General features: G+C 33.8%; 1 protein-coding gene across 6 annotated transcripts in view; it reads left to right on the top strand.

The window, feature by feature from the left end:
- CEP120 (centrosomal protein 120) overlaps nucleotides 1-20,293 on the top strand; it is a 76,180-nt gene that overhangs the window by 18,455 nt on the left and 37,432 nt on the right. For 4 of the 6 annotated variants that reach the window (XM_020290210.2, XM_076008321.1, XM_076008323.1 and 1 more), the window contains 10 exons: nucleotides 2,828-2,976; nucleotides 7,230-7,427; nucleotides 9,607-9,834; nucleotides 11,013-11,229; nucleotides 12,262-12,436; nucleotides 14,891-15,040; nucleotides 16,118-16,300; nucleotides 18,523-18,619; nucleotides 18,711-18,863; nucleotides 20,063-20,152. In XM_020290210.2, the coding sequence (XP_020145799.2) occupies nucleotides 2,828-2,976; nucleotides 7,230-7,427; nucleotides 9,607-9,834; nucleotides 11,013-11,229; nucleotides 12,262-12,436; nucleotides 14,891-15,040; nucleotides 16,118-16,300; nucleotides 18,523-18,619; nucleotides 18,711-18,863; nucleotides 20,063-20,152 (1,640 nt within the window). The remainder of the gene's footprint in view (nucleotides 1-2,827; nucleotides 2,977-7,229; nucleotides 7,428-9,606; nucleotides 9,835-11,012; nucleotides 11,230-12,261; nucleotides 12,437-14,890; nucleotides 15,041-16,117; nucleotides 16,301-18,522; nucleotides 18,620-18,710; nucleotides 18,864-20,062; nucleotides 20,153-20,293) is intronic. The other 2 variants (XM_012760720.2, XM_076008324.1) reach the window with 1 other exon arrangement.

Here is a 20,293-nt window from a genome sequence, read left to right as displayed (position 1 = left end):
TGAATTTAGAGATGTGTTTTGCCAAAATGCTGTAAGTTGTGTAAGTAGTGAAGCTGGGATAAGAACCTAGAAGTCAGATTCTAGAGCATTTAGTATTTATTTCCTAGTTTAAAAGTTTCTTAGAATTTTTTTCTATTGTGAAACAATCACAGACTTACAAAAAAGTTGGAAATATGTTTTAAAGAATAATATTTTTCCCTGAACCATTGGAGAGGTATTTGCTTTAGTGTACCTGAATATTTGAGTGTTTATTAGAACATTCTCCTACATAACCCTGATATATTCATAAAAATTGGGAAATTAGCATTGATATATTAACACATGTATCCTTATTACATTAATGAAACATTGATATGTTACTACTCTCTAATTCCATTCAGGTTTTACCAGTTTTCCCAACAATTTCATTTATAGGAAAAGGATTTAGTTTAGAATCAGATGTTGAAATTTATTGTCATGTCTGTATATTCTACTCTAGTTTGAAATAGTTCTTTGATCTTTCCATGACCTTGAAATTTTGAAGATTATAGGCCATTTAACTTTTAGAATGTCCCTTGACTTGAGTTTGTCTGATTTTAGATTTAGGTTATGCATCTTTGATGGAAATATCACAGAAGTGATGCCGTGTTCTCATTGCATCTGTCAGGTGGCACACAATTTTTATTCCATTCCTAATAATGTTCATCTTGATTAAGGTGGTGTGTATCAGTGTTCTCAACTGCAAATTTACTCTTTTTTTCCTTTGTAATTAATAAATCTTTAGTGGGGCAGAATTGTGGAATTATGAAAAGATACCATTCCTTATTAAACCTTCAGTTTATTCATTTATTTATATCAGTATAGATTTATAGTTTTCTCTTTTTATTTAGTGTTTTACAATGTCTAACTATTCTTATCTATTTGTTCCAAATTTGAGCAGCCCCTTCAAGCTGCATCTGTTTCCTTTTTACTGTCTCCATAGTTCTTTCAGCTTTTATTATTTTTCCAGCACAGGAAGATGTTCCTGGCTTATCTTGTGCTTTTACTATCTCAGCCCTGGATTCAACCATTTCTCTAAAGAGCCTTGCTTCCTTTTAGTAAAGAATGATGTTTAGAAGTCAAGATATAGGTACGCCAGTTGCTATTGGGGTATCACTTCTCCCAGACCCTTTCAGTAGATAAAGTTAGGGAATTTTTGCACTAATGTATGCATATACACATATATACAAACACACTTGTACATATGCATATTGTCTTAGGCCATTTTGTGTTGCTATCACAGAATACCACAGACTGGGTCATTTATAAAGAATTGAAATTTATTTCTCACAGTTCTGGAGTCTGGGAAGTCCAAGATCAAGGCACTGGCATCTGGTGAGGGCCTTCTTGCTGCATCCTCACATGGTGGAAAGCTGAAGGCAAGAGAGGAACGCACTCCTTCAAGCTCTTCTATGGGCCACCAAATCCCATTCATGAGGGAGAACCCCTTATGACCTTGATACCTCTTAAAGGCCCTACCTCTTAAAACCAACTCATCAGCCATTAAGTTTTAATACTTGAGCTTTCGAGGGGACACATTGAAACTGTGGCACACATACACCTTTCCATTTATATTTATTCATATATATTGAACAGCATGAATTCACACTGACACCTTCAATTCCAGTCCTATACCATAAAATTTATTCTAGTTTTCTCATTTTCTATATTTATAACTCCCTTCCCTGACAGTGAGAAAATGTCATGGTTATTATTTTAATTTCTAAGCTTTGCTGGCCTTACTATATAATGGCTACCTTTATTGAAGTGCTTAATGTGCTGGATACTATGCTAAGTACTTTCTTTCATTATTTAATTTGATCTTTAACAACTATATAAAGGCTTTGTAGAAGAAAAGGAGACTAAATGAGATCATATACTTTCCTTATACAATGACAGAACTGGGATTGGAACTTTGGTCTATGTGAATCAAATATCTGTGCTCTTTTTCATTATACTATTTTCAGCCAGTGCTACAGTAAGCACATCTTTTTAACTCCTAGAATAGGGATTGCTTTTTTTATAGGGTATACATATAATAAAATTTTGATAAGGCCTGATATATAACCCTCCAATAGGTTGTACAAATGTCTACCTACCAACGTTGAGATTATCTGTCATGGTGTTTGTGTGTGGCTGTTTTTAAAATCAATTTGAAAAACCCTTGTACCTCTCCAGTCTCTCATACTAAAGCCTATTTGATTATATCAGTTTTCTTTTCAAAATTGTTTCATGATTTTCTCTTATTCTTAGAAAACTGTCCAAATGTTTCTACATAGCATTCAAGAAAACCCTTTATAATATGGCCTCTGCTTTCCTCTCTAGCATCACCTCTTTCTACATGTCAGTACTCACTCTGTCATTCAGCATACCACACCTATTTCAGTTCTCTAACCACATACTTTCTCTTGCTTCCGTGTCTTTGAACATGCTGTTCCTTCTGTCTAGAACACTCTTTTTTCACTCCCCCATTCTGTTTAGTCTTTTCTTCTTAGCCAAATCTAGCTGCTGCTTCACTTCCCAGTTTAGATTCACTAGGGAAACCTATGTTAGATGTCTTTTCTAAGTAGTTTATTAGAGTTTTTAAACGTTATCTTATTTCAGAATATGGCTTTTATGTACAGAAAGAAAATAGTGGCTACATAAGGTGTTTTTGGAGAGTTTATAAGAGAGTAAAGCAAACCTTATTGAAATATTAACTGTACCATGAGAATTGCCAAGCAAATTAAAAAATGTAATCAGCTTTTAAAATCTTATAACGGTTTATGGCAAACTACAGAGTATTATAATTATGCTTTTCTCTGTAAAGTAGCTGCCAGCCTGTCTGGACTCGACCCCAAGGACATTGTGGCAGTGCTGAATGAAGAGGGAGGCTACCATCAGATTGGACCAGCACAGTATTGTACTGATTTCTTCGTAATGTCAGTGACCATCGCATTTGCCACCCAGTTGGAGCAGGTAGCACTCTCTCTGATAGTCACTCACAAAAAATTTGAAAACCTTATTTATTTTTAAAATTTTATCTTTTAGGTATTGAAAAAAATTTCCAGTAGATTTTTTTACTTTTTAAAAGTGAATTTGAAAAATGGTTTTTTTTCCTCATACTAGGAAGAAAGCATTTTTGCTTTAGGAAAAGAATAGATTTTGATGATCTTGATAAGAAGAGAATATGTTAAGTCTCTTAGGATTTAGGAGAATGACCATCAATAAATGTTGTTCTCCACTGTGCCGTGTGGCATGGTAAGCACTGGCATGAAAGGATATTTGATACTTTTTCGAGAAATTTGCAATATTGGGAACACTTCGTGTCAGTAATACTTAATGCCTTTCAGGTCTGTGATTATATTTTTACCTTGTGTATAAGCTAACAAATTAGCATGTTACTGTCATGGTTATTGGCAGAAGATAACAAGGTTTTTAGGGGGAGAAACAAAGGATTTTATTATCTCAGCACAGTAAGCAATGTGAATATTGGTATATTTTCTTCAGGTCCCCTACCCAGTCCCAGTCCCATGGGAACTACACAGAGGGGCCCAAGTGGTTGCTCTGCACACAGTGGGTTTTGTTAGAGCTGAGGAAACTAAATTTGGGGAATTCACCATTTTTATTAGCAGTAAGCAGTCCTGATTTTTGTCTAGACATGGTTACCTTATCTCTCAAGGTTACCAGCTACGTAAACAACCATGGGAAACGGGATGGATAAATGAGTGGTCAGGTCCTTGCAGTCTTGGCACACTTATCCAGAACGTATGTGGATGCTCAGGGCCCATGGTAGATTGCCCCTTCCCAAAAGTGGCTCAACACAAAATTAGTTGTTATTCCATTCACTGTCTCAGGATCAAGTCCACTTTTCTTGATGTTATGTTGTCTGTAGCAGCTGAAATAAATTTTTTCAAAAATAGAGAATATGGCTTACGACTCTAAAATTTTTATTGGACTACTCACTTTCAGAGGAAAAAAATTCCCATATAGTCCACGTTCAAAAGTGAAATATGCAATTAATGACCATGATTTTTTTTTGACTAGCAAGATGTATCAGGTAAAAGATTTTCCTCAGGAATTATAGTTACTTTGACATACTGAATTCATGCCTCCTACCAAAAGAACTTTATTATGTGTTCTTTGAGCATTTACTTTTTCTCTCCTAATTTGATATGGTCATTTCTTCATTGTGTATATGTACTTTTGTTCCCCATCAGTTTCATTATTTTTCTTCTTCTCTTCACAAAGCTTTATGTGTGGATTGATATGGCTTAAAATGTCACCCTGGTTGCAGGGAAAGCCAGATGTCCATTGTCCTTTTATTTACTAGTCACATCAGAACACTCTTGTGTGTGTGTGTCAGATAATTAGGTATCTACTCTATTTTTTCTCTTTCCGAGGGAGGCATAATTATGAATATCAGTCACGTTGTGGTATGTTCTGTGTAATAGGCATTGTGTTAACTACTTCTTATATGTTGCATTTAAATCCTACCACAACTTTAGAGGTTAATTATTTTCATTTCCTTGGCATGAGGAAACCAAGTCTTAGGAAGATTTTATAGCTAGTAAATGGCCGAGGTATTTCTGACTATATGGTCATTTTTAAACTCTGTTGTTCCCATATTATGCTCTCTTGCTTCTTAAGAGATCTGGAGTAAGATAGATTTGAGTTAGATAGATTTGACTTAAGATAGATTGAATGAGTGAAATCTCATTCTCAGTATTTACTAGCTCCTTTAACTTAGGCATATTACATAACCTTTCTGAGCCTCGAATTGTATAATTGTATAGTGATGATATTACCATCTTTACAGGTGGGCATGAGAAATGAGATAATATTAGTAAAGTGCCTACTATGTAGTTTGTATGTGAGAAGCTACATCTGCATGGTTAAGGCTTTTTGTGTTATTTATTGAGTCCATAACTAAAACTGAAACAGTTCTTGGTAATACAGGGGGGTTTATTGGGACAAGTTACTCTTCAGTTTAGTTCAAAAACAACATAGGTTGATACCTGGCAAGCTGTTTATTATCTCTATAAAAAATTAAGCCAGATAGATTCGTCAAAACATTAAACGGGATTACAACTTGATCCAGCAATTCTACTCCTAGGTATACCCAAAAGTTTTGAAAACAGGTGTTCAAATGAAAACTGGTACACAAATGTTTATAAAAGCACTATTCAGAAAAGCCAGAAGATAGAAACTACCCAGATGTCCATCAACAGATGAATGGATAAACAAAATGTGTACCCACAGAATGGAATATTATTATTATATATAGCTACAAAAGTACTAATACATTCTGCAACATGGATGAATGTTGAAAACATGCTCAGCAAATGAAGCCAGACACAAAAGACCATATCTTGTATGATTCCATTTATACAAAATATCCAAAAAAAGCAAAAATTTGTATAGTCAAAAGGGGGATTTGGAGTTTTCAGGAGTTAAAGGCAGTAGAGAATAGGAGATAAATGTATGGTTACATTGTTTCTTTTTGGGGTGAAACTAGCTATTTAATTTTTTCTTATCTGCCTAGTCAAAGGCAATGTGAGAAAGCCTCTTGCAATAAACAAATTTAATAAATTTTCACATGCAAATCAGTGACTTTGCATGTTACTGTAAAGTTGTATTAGAGGACTGAGTTTGGAGCAAGAAGACTTGATGCTGATATTCTTCCTTCCTTCTTTTTTTAAATATTGAAAGTTAAGGATAGGAAAAAAACATAGTCTCTAAATTCCAGTATAATAAAGAATTTTTAAAAGAATCTCTGTGCAGTGAGAACTATTGGATATATATATATATATATATATATTTCCCCATGATATATATAAAGGTCATCATTATTTCTTTTTTTTTGTTTGTTTGTTTTTTTTTTTTTTATTTTTTTCCTGTGTCAACTTCCAGGCAATATTTCTTAACAACTTTTTTGCTTTCTAATATTATGGAAGAAAGTAAAGGAAACCAAAAAATCTCCTCTGATTAAACTCCTCTGAAATAGTCGCTGTTAAGGGTAGTGTATTTTCATAGATATTTTCGCATTCTCACATAACAACAGCTACCTAGTGCTAGTCACTGTTGTAGTGTTGAACATGTATTATCTCTTTTAATCCTTTCAACACCACCAAAAGAACCGGAAGCACAGAACAATTGAATAATTTTTCCAAGGTTTCATAACAAGTCACTGATTGAACTAGAGTGGTGGTTGGGGTCTGAGTAGAATTTATACTCTTAATAATTATAGGTGTGAAGGGGCTCCTGTCAATATTTTTAAGTCTAGATGGTTAAAATTTACTCAGTTAAACCTAAAATAATTTTTAAGTATAGAATTGAAATAACTTGCATTTATTATATGTCTGGTACTGTGCTATTATTGTAATCTAAGCAGTTAGCACTTTTATTTTTAAAAATACACAAACTATCCTGTAACTTTCATTTTTAACCAACAGTGTCTTACATAATTTTCACGTCAGTATATTATTATTTAGCAGTCATACTGCATGATAGCTATTTAAGCTAATATTAATGAACACATTTATTGTTTATAGTTTATTATATAATATGTTCTGGTAAACATTAAAGTTCTATTAGAAGATATTTTATCAGATAAGAATTCCATTTCTTAGTCATATGTGGCCATGAAACTAGCAACTCTGCAAAGTAACACTTAGAGTACAAAGGACAGTTTTTGAGCAACTGTTCATTTATAGGTTTCTAAATTTTGACAGAGTAGCTAAAAAATTTTTTATCAAAAATTTTATTATATAGTGATTTTTATCAAAAATTTTATGTATTAAATAACCTTGATTAATTATTTTAACCTTTTCTCATTTATAAAGTAGAGCCTCAGATGGTGGAATAAAGATAGGATGAAATAAAGTATGTGAAAATAAGGAAAGCTCAGTTTAAAATATTTGGCCCCTTTCTTCTAAAAAGAGCTTTCATTTATTCTTTCAAGTACCAGTTCAATAAAATGAAAACTTTAAAAGAAAATAATCTATAAAAAGTCTTTCAGTCTCTTTGAGTTTTTCTAAAACAACCCTTTAAAAATTAATCAACTTGGAATTTGATAAGGATTTATGAATTTTATTTGAGTGGTTAATTTTAAGATATTAAATAAAATATCATCAGCATTTTAGCAAATATTTTTGGAGTACAACAGACATACTTAGGCATATTTAGTGGTTTAGAAAGTAATACTCTTTTGTTTTTCCTCAAATGTTTAGTTAATTCCATGTACCATGAAACTTCCAGAAAGACAGCCAGAGTTTTTCTTTTACTACTCTTTACTGGGAAATGATGTTACAAATGAACCATTCAATGATTTGATCAACCCAAACTTTGAACCAGAGAGAGCATCTGTTCGCATACGTAGCAGTGTAGAAATTCTTCGTGTTTACCTGGTTCTTCAGTCTAAACTACAGGTAAGTTTGCAGAAAATCGTTTTTTATTGGAGATAATTTTTTAAACATTAGTTGAATACCTGGACTCTAGCCTATCTCAGTAGTAGAGGTCATCTTTCTGTCACATCTTTTAATTTTTTAGGTATTATCTTGAATCATGAAGTCATTGGCATTACAGTTACTTTAGGAGAATAAAGTTACTTTATAGAATTTTAGGACATAACACCTCTCTTCCTTATCTAGTTATTGAGAAAAGAGGTATATCAGTTATCAGTCCTTTATAAAAAAAATTATACCTGGAGCTAAGAGCTGTGGGCACAGGCAAGGTTTCATTATTGTTCGTGGAGGTGGTAGGTGTAGGCACACGGATCACACTCTTGATTTCAGAATTTATAAACCTTATTGTTATTACAAACAAAGCGATAAGACAACTTTCTAAACTCTTCCCTTGAGTATATTTTATAAAGTCTTTTTATTTTTTTATGAATATGAAATGTTTTTCTTTTATTTCAACATATTACGGGGTACGAATGTTTAGGTTATATATATTGCCTTTGTCCTGCCCAAGTCAGAGCTACAAGCATGTCTGTCCCCCAAAGGGTGTACACTGTACCCATTGTAAAGTCTTTAAATTGGACTCCATTTAAGAGTGAACCTTTCCTAGTGAAAATTACTCCTCTCTTATGACAATTGCTTCTGATCAAACTAAGATGGGGTAGTGATATATAAGGTTAAATAGTCATTTGTTCAAAGTAAACTCAGTCATTAGACTTTGCTCGCATTTTGTGCAAGAGGTGAAAAGAGGCATTAAGAAATTTTACTAGAACTGAATTTTAAAGATGGTTCCGCTAAACCCAAGATATTTAGCAAACTGAAGACTATATAAAATGATGAAATGCAGGAAAAAAGCAGTTTGAATTTTATTCTGTATCTAACATATCATTCCTAACCAAAAGTATTGATTTATTAGTTTGGAGGACATTTAAGTCATAAAAATACTTTTTCTCCAGCCCATTATCACACCTAATATCAAGACAAAGTTACAAGTTTCTTAACTCTGTCACTGCTAATATTAGAGCTAAATATATTTTTTGTGTAGTGATTGCTTATTGTTCATAGAAATGCAGAATTCCTATATTGATGCACAGTAGTATATTGACATCTTCAATATAGTAAGGGAAAAGAGTAATTGTATAACATATGCCTGGAACAGTTTATTCTTTTTTTGTAGTTGTCAAAAAGTGGTAATGTTGAACTTTTTATTAGCTATCGGTGATTAATAGTACATTCTGCCTCAGAAGTATGGTTTTACCATTTACCATTAAATAGCACTCTGTTTATATATATAAAGTCTGAAAAGCAAGAAGAGAGAGAAACACTCAAGATATTTTATGGGTGAATAAAACAAAATTATTTGAGGTTTTTAACACAGTAACTGCTACGTGAGTGGTATTTAACTCACAGTAGTTTTGAGCCCGGGGCCTCATGAAGCATATGTAACTGCAGTTGGTTCATGAAAATCCTACTTGTCGATGTTCTTATTGTTATAATTAATATTGACAGTTTAACTGCATATAACTCACACACAGAAAACAATAAAGAATAGCAAATTTTTTGTTAAATTAGAAAAGATTATTTTGTTTTTTAAGTGTTTTGTTCTACTTTTGTAATAAAACACTGTAGTCTCAAGGAAAAAAAAATTTTTTTCTAGTGTGGCAATGTGTTGAATTCCCAATCGAGGTTGATCCACTGACTTATTTTTTAGAACTGTGTTTAAGTTAATGTTAAAGTGGAAATAGAAAAATGTTTAAGTATTTCTATTTAAATTTCTATTTTCTATTTAAATTCATGAATCCATTATTTATTATATAATTTGCATATGTAAAGTGGCATAGTAAAAAAATAGTAAAGTAACCGTAGTTCACCAAAGAGACAGAAAAAGGGTGATAACATATAACTATATAATATTGGAAAAGAAAAGAGGTAATAGCTATTATTGTATTATTAGTAAACTTTGTGTTTTATCACCAGTTTTAACAGTCATGTATGAGAATTCATTACTTAGTCACTGCAGGTCAGTGAGGTAACCTGTATTATGTTTTCTTTCTGTGAAGCATTTTATAACTTTTTATTAAGTTTATGGTGTTCAGAAGAGAGGAGAAAGTATAAAGACCTATTGTGATGTTCCCTGTCATATTAGATCCATCTCTGCTGTGGAGACCAGTCACTTGGGAGTACAGAAATACCGTTAACTGGATTACTGAAAAAGGGCAGTACCGAAATCAACCACCGCCCAGTCACAGTCGAGGGTGCTTTTACTCTTGACCCTCCAAACCGAGCCAAACAGAAGCTTGCACCTATTCCTGTTGAGCTAGCCCCAACTGTGGGAGTGTCTGTGGCTCTGCAGAGAGAAGGCATAGACTCCCAGGCAAGTAGTGGCCCTCCCTCTATTCCTCCTTCTCTAGTCTCATGATTGCTTACAAAAGTGGAACTTCAGAAGAGTTACTTGGCATAAGAATATATTTATTATTCTTAATTACTGATCTACATCAGTAGTCCCCAACCTTTTTGGCGCCAGGGACCAGTTTCATGGAAAACAGTTTTTCTACGGACTGGGGGTCGGTGGGTGAGGTTTCGTGGTAGAGAGGGAGTGGCTGGTGCAGCGTGCAGCCTGTTTCCTAACGGGCCATGGACTGGTGCTGGACCGTAGCCCAGGGGTTGGGGATTGCAGGCCTTTGTTATATGATGCCTCCTTTTTGAAAAGACCCTTCTAAAAAGTGCTATGGCTGCTACTTTTGTGGTTTATAATTGACTGTACCCAGAGCCCTCTTAGCTTCTTGGGATAGTCTTCTTGTGTAGTGGAAACCATTCTTCTACCTAATGAGAACCTCCCAACTCAATGATTATGGCAGAAAAGGAACTCCAGTAAAAGAGAACATTGTTAGACCTATTTTCTGGGAATCTGCATTTGATGGTATCTTTTTTGGTTGACACAGCTTGAGCTAAAATGAGATTCTTGGTTCATTAATGCTTTGTAGTCTTCTTACGCCCTTTAGGCAGTTTTGTAACAGAGATGGGCATTTATTTGAATATATACATATTTTTATTATATCTATCCCCAGAATCAACTTTGTCTTATTCTTTCAAAGAGCTTATCTTCATGTAGATTTTCAATTAAAGGTAGAAAAGCTATTTAAAAGATATATATGCGTATTTTTTAGAGGAGAGTGGAGTAAAGGAAAGAGAAAAAAATCATGCAAGACATCTGTTTTTTCTTTTTAGGAGTATAGTCCTCCATTGTGCTGTCTTGGTAGGAATAACCATTCCCAGGGACACCTATGCCTGACTTCTTTTCTCAAATGTCCCTTCTTTCCTGTTAGGATACATTTTGGTACTCAGCTCTGGATATCATATTTCCTTCTTGTTCATCTTCCTTTTTCTGGTCCTAGATGCTATAAGAAAATTTGCAAATTATGAAGAAAAGTAGACTAGGAATATCCAAACTGGGAAAGGAAGCTTATATTTTTAAAAAACAACGCCAAGTTTTTGCTTAATTGTGAAGGAAAGTTCTTTGCAAATTATACTTTATTTAAAAATTGTTTTTAGTCTTTAATTGAATTAAAGACCCAGAATGAACATGAGCCAGAGCATTCAAAGAAGAGAGTTTTAACCCCCATAAAGGAGAAGACACTTACTGGGCCAAAATCACCAAGCATGTCCCCTGTTCCACCTCACAACCAGTCACCTCCAATAAAAGATGATGCCACAGTAAGTGAAGTGGAAAGCTTACAATATGACAAGGACACCAAACAGAATGTAAAGGGTAAGATGTTCTTTTCACAGATCTTTTAGGTATTGTATTTTGCAATCATCTAATGACTATGAAAACTTTCATGGCTTGTAAGTAAAAATGGTGGATCTTTTATGAATCAGTAATTGTGTGGTGATATAAAAAATTTCTTTTTAAAGTAATTGCGATCTATTTAACTGCATAATAGAATTTTCTAAATTAAGATAAGAGAATTTTTCATTTTAGTTTCACATTGGAAATATCCTAGTCAAAAGAAATTAAAGAACATAGTTCTTTCAAATTTTTAAACTGTTAAACTCTTATATCTTGAATTCATTGGCATTTTTGAGAAAAGAGCTATTAACTAGTTCTTACTGTAAACTCATAATATATTTGATCCTGAAATTAAAAGTCTGAGAATGCATATTTATCTGGTTTTATAAAATATTTTCACCCATTGCATAAGGATCTATAGTTAGTACTATAAGTTATCAGTAGTGGATTAGGAATTAGAAGTCTTTGATGCAAGTTACATCTCTGTCACTGAGTAGTTGTATGACTTGGGCCGCTCATTACACAGCTCTGGTCTCTAATAGGGTTAGACTAGATATCTCTGTCTTTTCAAGTTTTAGCTTCTTGTTAGACTATTTCATATGTGCCTAAAATAACCAAAACTACTTTTTAAAAAACGATGTCATTATGTCTCAGTAAGTCTCAAATATAACCCTTTGAATGCTAAGTTAGGTGCAGCTACCTCTTGGAAACAGATTAGTGCCTGCTAGTCTGCAGTCATACATTACTCTATTGGTTCTGTATGGTTTCATGTTGTGCAATATGTGTTGAGAGTAAGCTCTTTCTTTACACAATTCTGGAATGAGAATTAAAGCCTTAGTAATTTCAGGCAAGTAACTTTTAAGATACTTGTGCCTTAATTCATATGTTCATAAGGCAAAATAGTCAGATTCCTTGCTTGAACATAAATGAGATGATAGCTTTAAGTTATCTGAATAATTTAAGAGAAACTGGTAGCAAGTGGAATGATTTTTTCCCCCCTGTTCTTTTTAGCCAGTTCTTCTGTACCTGCTTCACTGGCTCAGCCAGCGATTACATCCAATGCTTCAGAAACAGCTTCAGGACAGAAGATTGCTGTTCCAGCAACATCACATCATTTTTGCTTTTCGATAGACTTAAGGAGTATCCATGCCTTGGAAATTGGTTTTCCAATCAATTGTATATTAAGGTGTGATTTGATTTTGTTTCAAAGTATTATTTTCTGAAGAAAAATGCTTTTTCTTTGGAGAGTTGCAGAGAGAAATGTTACAAAGAAGTTATAACATTTGTTAAATCAGTGGACTAAAATGGGGGAAGGTTAATATTGTAATGGCTTTGAACTTAAACCATGGTGGCACTGGTGGTATGAGTGGTCTTACCTATTCTGCTGTAATAATTGTAGGCATTTAAAATAATTTATTAATGCTGCCCCTTAAAATACATCAACTCTTAAACTTTAAATATTTTTTTTTTCTGGAAAAAGGTGCTGCAGGTCAAAATAATGGTAGTACAGTATCTGATTTTTCTATAAAACTATATTATAATGGGAGATTATATTCCTTATATCTACATTTTATAGCTATGAATCTAAACACTATACTTAATGAGCTGTAAGTGGAATATGTTCACACTGTTCAATGTATAAGTCAGTTAAACAGCTTTACATATTAGTTTTTTTTCCCAGAGGTTGTATAAAGTTACATTTTTTATAGACTTTTATGGCTGCAATATAAATTAAATGTAATAGAATAATGTGTTTAGTTTGGCACATTTAGTTTCTTATAAATTTCTTTGGCGTAAACATCATTTGAAATAAAGTTCTTGGTCTTTCTGTGATTAAAGTGAGAAAATCTTTGTGTTATCATGAATTACCATTTCTGTGAGTCTCAGCAAGTACACATTGCTTCTTGCTATCATTTAGCAAGGCATACTTTTAAATGCATATATCACCTCATACTTGCATCTGATTTTTCAGTTCTTTTGTCTTTTATCTCTGTTCCTTTAACTGAAATCTCTCTTCTGCTGCTACTAGAGAATCTGATCTTAGGATACTTAGGATGTTGGCTAGAACCACAGAAACATAGGTATGATCTAGAATTAGATGCTGTGAGAGGGAAGCTTTATACAAGCCCACTTAGAAAGTGCTAATATTAGTTTTTATGTTTACTTCTTAAGAACCATCTGTTTAATCATTAAGCACCTACATTATGCCAACAATGTGCCTGGTATTAAAGGTACATGAGCCACATAAACAAAGAGGAAGACAGATTCAGAAATAAGTCTGCATAAGAGAAAATAGTAGTTCACTTGGCCAAGAAAAAGGGAAATGATATTCTAAACAGAGGAAATAAATAGTCATCATCCACTTAATACTCTATATAGAATTCACCAGATGGTAAGGACCATGGATGTGTTTGAATCATTTTAAAGCATTTTTTAAAATGGCCGTTTAACTTTTTTTCAGTTTGATAAATTTTATATTATCCTGCTCTGCATCGGTATGAATTTGTAGTTTGCAATTTTGTGATGGAATTTGTGAGGTAACACTGGTGTTTAAAAAAGTTTAATCTGGAGTACTTTCTTGAATTTCTTTTTTTCTTTCAATGACTGACTAGCTCCTGTAGTGGGATGGTAAGGGGTTAAAATTCTAGGACATGAATTTTCTCTAAGATGACTTGATTTCATTGAATGTATAACTATATAGGAATTTGGTGAATGCACAGGATTCTTGTGCAGTTTTTACAAGTAGGGTTTAAATTTTAGTGTTTGGTAACAGGATGAAATGTAAGTGAGCATTATAATATCTTTATATTTGGCTTTAAATACAGAGTAAGTTCAGCAGTAGTCAGGCATTCTTCTGTTTAGTGTGGTTTTGTGATAAAAGGAAGAAATAGTGTTATGTCACTCTCATTTATCCGTAATACTTTGGAGTTGCTTTCATCCTTGATTCTCTGTTCAGAGGTAGGTTACTATGAATACATCCTTTTGGAGTTGACTAAGGGCTTTTTAGCCCATAAAAGATCACTATTGTATAAAGGAAAGTAGGTTTACAAATGAAATTTAGCAAGCATTTCTTGAGTGTTTTACTATATGGCAAAAACTGCTTGTTTGTTCCTGGAAGCAAAGATGAAGAAGAGGATGTGTCCCCTCAAGGAACTCTTTTTTTTCTTTTTTTGAGACAGTCTCACTGCCCAGGCTAGAGTGAGTGCCATGGCATCAGCCTAGCTCATAGCAACCTCAAACTCCTGGGCTCAAGCGATCCTACTTTCTCAGCCTTTGGAGTAGCTGGGACTACAGACGTGCACCATCATGCCCAGCAAGTTTTTTCTATATATTTTTAGTCCAGCTAATTTCTTTCTATTTTTAGTAGAGATGGGGTCTCGCTCTTGCTCAGGCTAGTCTTGAACTCCTGAGCTCAAACAATCTACCCGCCTTGGCCTCCCAGAGTGCTAGGATTACAGGTGTGAGCCACCATGCCGGGCCTCAGGGAACTCTTTAAAAAATGGCAGCTCAGTATTTTTACCATTTTTCTATTTAAAAAATTCTATTCGCTCATAATATTCATATACTGCTTTTTTTTTTAAAAAAAAATCTACAAATCTCATTTGTAAACTTTATTGTAACACTCTTTCTTACATTCTAGGTATTCATATCCATTCTTTGGAAGTGCAGCTCCTATTATGACTAATCCTCCTATAGAAGTACGGAAAAACATGGAAGTTTTTCTTCCCCAGTCTTACTGTGCATTCGATTTTGCAACTATGCCTCATCAACTGCAAGATACCTTCTTAAGGTAATGTAGAAACTAAGTGTATGATATTAGTTATTTTCTGAAGTCAACTCTTGAAAGTTTGCATCTTTTCTAAAAGGAATTTCTATAAGTTTAAATCCATAGCAGTTTATGCATTTGAGAATCAAGAAACAGATTTACTAACGATGCCTTAACATTTGTGTTTCTGCTAGAGTTGTACATGGTTTATTTTAAAGGCTCTTTGCAGATTTTCATAGCTTGTTTACCTGAGTTAATCTGTGGGTAATGAGAGAGCTTTGAGAAGTAGTCTTGTCTTTTTATTATATAATATGTGAAGATAAATAAAAACCAAATATTTTATTTTTATTGTTGATTAACTGGATGAAAAAATTGCTTTTTTTTTAATCTATAAACTGAAGCTATTCATCTGGTTATCTGAAATGGACTCATGAAGAAAAAATGAGATCTGTGAAACATCTTTTACTTTCTCAGAGTATTACAATTCAAATTTACATATTTTAAAAGGAAGAATGAAGGGTAACTAAAAATTATCTTTGTGAGAATAATGTTTGAAGAGTTTTCTTTATTGCATAGAAAGAGGTATACAGAATGAAATAGTATGGTTATGTGTCCTTTAATGATAGAGGCAAGTTCTGAGAAATATGTCTGTCATTATGTAATTTCATTGCTGTGAAAACATATAGTGTTCTTATATACACCTAGATGATAGCCTGCTACATACCTAGGCTAGATGGTATATAGTCCTTGGCTGCTAGGCTACAAACCTATGCAGCATGTTACTATACCAAATACTGTAGGCAATTGGAACATAATGGTAAGTATTTGTGTATCTAAATATATAGGTGTAGTAAAAATATGGTATTATAATCCTATGGGACCTCTGTCATATATGTGGCCCATCATTGACAGAAACATTGTTAACATGGTGCATGACTGCATTTCATTTTGCTTCTTATGAGATCGAGCCTTTAACAATTATGCTAGATAACATTTCAAGTAACAAAAACATCTTTGACTATATTAACAGAATTCAAAGATTTTAGTTCAGAAGAGACTTCAGAGTTGATAGGTATGAACACGTTTTTTTCTCTTCCTTAGAATTCCATTGCTGGTTGAATTATGGCATAAGGATAAAATGAGTAAAGATTTACTTCTGGGAATTGCAAGAATCCAGCTTTCTAACATCTTGTCTTCAGAAAAAACTCGCTTTTTAGGTTCTAATGGTGAACAGTGTTGGCGTCAGACTTACAGTGAAACTGTCCCAGTTATAGCAGCACAAGGGTAATACATTTCATAAAATTGATCTTTGCTTTGCTTTTTTATTCACATTATGATTCTGAAGAGCCACAACTTCACCCTTCCATATTGTCTTTTTTCCTGATTTTTCTTCTTTGACCTGAGGGGGCTATATATCCCAGTTTGCTTTTTAGCTTTCTGATACCCGTTTTACCTCACAAAAGTAAAGAATCTTTACTACTATAGTCCTATAATACTCAAACTAAGTATATTCCCTCTCCTCTCTTTAGTCTCACAAGTTAAAATTCAAGATCTAGTTTTTTATTTTGTAATTCAAGCTTAAATTTATAAAGTATTTTACATTATTTTGCATTGGGAATGGCTATGACCTGTTTTTCCACTTAAATATTTTAACTTCTGCCTCAAATCTAAAGTCTGAGGATGTTAACAAATATTCGGCAGTTGGAGGCAGTTTTGTTTTTTTGCCCTGAACTTCATTGTCACGATGAAAAACTTGAGTTTGTCACATTTTAAATAAAGTATTTGTCAATTATCTTTTTGAAATAAACAATTAAAATTTAACATTATTTATTATATGTCTTTATCTTTAGAGCATAGTAAGGATATAGAAGGAAATAAGGGTCTGTAAAAATCTTAGATCTAAAAGTATTACTGAAATTTCTTCCCTTGTTCCTCCCCATTCATAGCCACTTCCAGAGACTGAACAATTTTGTAAAAATTTTATTCACTTGGGAGATCCTAGAACAGGTAGAGAATCAGCTGTTTGGTTAACTAAAAAATTTTTTTGTCCCAACTCCTTTTATTGAAAAAAATCTCCCTTAAAGATTTGCATTCTGTTCTGTCATAAGTAAAGTATAACCAAATCACTAATAGTTAAAGCTATTTTAATGCTGTTATGAATATTTTATTGCCCAGCTCTGCAGACAAAGAAGTTTTAGAAGATTTACCCTTAGGTGACACCTGAAGTGACAACTTCAGATATGCTCAGGGAATTTCTCTCAGATATAGTAGTGCTTTATTTTACTTTATTCCTTTCTTCTGAAATCTGTGCGATTAGAAGAAAATGTAAAAAGTTGATTGATTAAGAGTTCTAATTGTGAGATCTATTCATTAAAGTTTTGTTCAGCTGGCATACATTTGATTTATACAAAACCATGGTTTTTTGTTGCCAAGATTTTATTTTCCTCTGATATTTTTTCTTGTTTTCATTTAGTTAATGATAAATGCATGCAGGTTTATATTTAAAGAGGTGCTTGTTATGATCAAAATAATGTATAATTATCCTACTTTTAGGAATTATCCTGAGGCAATGCTTGTATCCAGTAAAAAAATTATGTATAAGTATGTTCATTCCTGCAAAAAAGAATAGAAAATATAATTCAGAATAACCTATATAATCAAGAGTAGGGGAATTGTTAAATATATTTTATTATGTAAATTTATTAGTTAATTTATAGGCAGTAAAAAATCATATTTTTAAATTAAAAATGCTCCTGATATAAATAAGAAAACAGGACAGAACTGTATAATGTAAACATACATGCCTACATGTGTATCTACAGATAAATAAAGGGGAAGGAAATAAAGTAAATATTAGCAGCAATTACCTGTAGGCAGTAAGATTTTAAATTTTACCTTTATACTTCTCAGTATTTCCCAAAAATCTATAGCTATTATAGGTCATTTTGTAGTAAATATGATATATAGTTAATAGGTTGTTCATGATGATCAAGTATATGGAAGGTTTTTGTTTTTTTTTGAGACAAAGTCTTGCTTTGTTGCCCAGGCTAGAGTGAGTGCCGTGGCATCAGCCTAGCTCACAGCAACCTCAAACTCCTGGGCTCAAGCAATCCTCCTGCCTCAGCCTCCCGAGTAGTTGGGACTACAGGCATGCGCCATCATGCCCAGCTAATTTTTTCTATATATATTAGTCGGCCAATTAATTTCTTTCTATTTATAGTAGAGACGGGGGTCTCACTCTTGCTCAGGCTGGTTTCGAACTCCTGACCTCGAGCAATCCGCCCGCCTCAGCCTCCCAGAGTGCTAGGATTACAGGCGTGAGCCACCGCAGCCGGCCTATATGGAAGGTCTTGAAGCCTATAGAAGCTGCTACAGTTTCAGCAGCAAGAGTGTCAGGTGAAAGAAATGTTGCTTATTCCTCAACATTAAAGCACTGGGGAAATAAAAAGAAAAATAATATAAAAGTGTTTCCATGAATTTTAAGATACTTTTTATTGCATTTGTAGGTCAAATAACAGGATAGTAGATCTTTCTTACACAATGACTCTAGAAGATTATGGGCTGGTAAAAATGCGTGAGATCTTTATCTCTGATTCGTCTCAGGTAAGTATGTTTGAGTTATCAAATTATTTTTTAAAAGGGATCTAATATTGTGAGTGTGTTCGTTTAAATGTGCTTTTTATTCATATCCGAGGGTGTATCTGCTGTGCAACAGAAGCCATCTTCTCTTCCTCCAGCACCTTGTCCTTCAGAGATCCAGGCAGAGCCTCGTGAAACTTTAGAATACAAAGCAGCACTTGAACTAGAAATGTGGAAGGAGATTCAAGAAGACATTTTTGAAAATCAGGTTACTTTTTAAATGTCACTTAAAACAATCTGTTTTATTTACTTTGCATATTTTTCCTTCTCCATAGCAGGGTTTTCTATGTTCAATGGGTACCCTATCTAGTTTCTTTGAATGTCAATAATACCTAACTTTTATAGAAAAATTGAGAATGAAAAAATACTTGAAATGTGACAAGTTGGCAGACCTCACTCAGAAGGATGCTCAACTTGTCCATGTGATGGTTGGACAAAATTAGGGATGAAGGTTACTCTTTCAGTCTGAGATCCTCATTTGTCATATGCTTCTAGAAGCTGGTATCATGAGTCTCCAAACAAGAGAGTTAGAAAACAGAACCCATTGTTAGCCCTATATGCTCCTGAATTACACTAGTATGAATGTGATTTGCCATAGGTATCCTTTTAGTCTTAAAAAAAGAAAAGGAGAGAAGGAATAGGGCAGAGGGAAGTGGTGTGGCAAGGAAAGGGGCAAGCAGCGAGCTTAAGTAGAGCTGGGGTATTCATGGACCCTTTGCAGGCAGTGAGAGGTTCTGGCCACCTGGGTCTGTGAGAAATCCAACTTTGGCCAGCCAAGTCACACCGCTGGCATCTCATGGAGACCCACTGTCACAGTTACAGGGTTCATGCTGTGCACTTACATACGATACAGACATTGATGAAAATAAAAGTATTGCCCTCCTATCAAATGGAAAATTAATTTTATCACTAGGTAAAGACAGTTATGAAGAAGCTGGACTCTAAGGTCATCCATTTAAAGAAGAGCTGGCAGTAGTGTCTTCAGATGCTTACAAGCTAGTGGGACTTATACAGGATTGTTCTCGAGTCCAACCAGAGGCCCAAGAGCAAACCCTGTCCTTAGGGGGAGAACCTGCAGCAGACTCTAGGCCTGAAGTGGAAGGAACCCGTCTCCTCATACCCCTACTCCCCGGCAGCAGTGGTCAACCTCTGCTGGCTCTGAACCGCATCCGGAACTTAAAACAATTTGAACTTGAGATATCACAGTTCCATATACTCATGACTGCTGCTCTTTCCCAAACCCAATGTCACAAAGGTAAAATGTGAAATTAAAAAGACAAAATAATAGAATGCCTGAAAAAAACATATTAGTGATTATTATTATTAGCTCTTTAATTGAAAAGAACTGAGTCATTTATTTGAAATATTTGGAGTGTTTTTGTGATTTTATTTTTCTTCCATTTGTAGCTAAAGCAGAAAGAACTGGCACATATGCAGGCTCTTGCAGAGGAATGGAAGAAAAGGGACCGAGAGAGAGAATCACTAGTAAAGAAAAAGGTAATAAATTGTTTGAAAATTGAGGGAGGAAAGGAAGAGTATTAATGATAACATCTTATATATGCATTAAAGAAAAATCTGTGGAAGGAATAACTAATTATAGTGATTATGTGTTGGTATGGAAGGAGTGAACAGATGGGT

This window comes from Microcebus murinus, chromosome 11 (genome assembly GCF_040939455.1).
Source record: "Microcebus murinus isolate Inina chromosome 11, M.murinus_Inina_mat1.0, whole genome shotgun sequence".
In the NCBI taxonomy this organism is placed as follows: domain Eukaryota; kingdom Metazoa; phylum Chordata; class Mammalia; order Primates; family Cheirogaleidae; genus Microcebus; species Microcebus murinus.
This window is presented reverse-complemented; position numbering and strand designations above follow the sequence as displayed.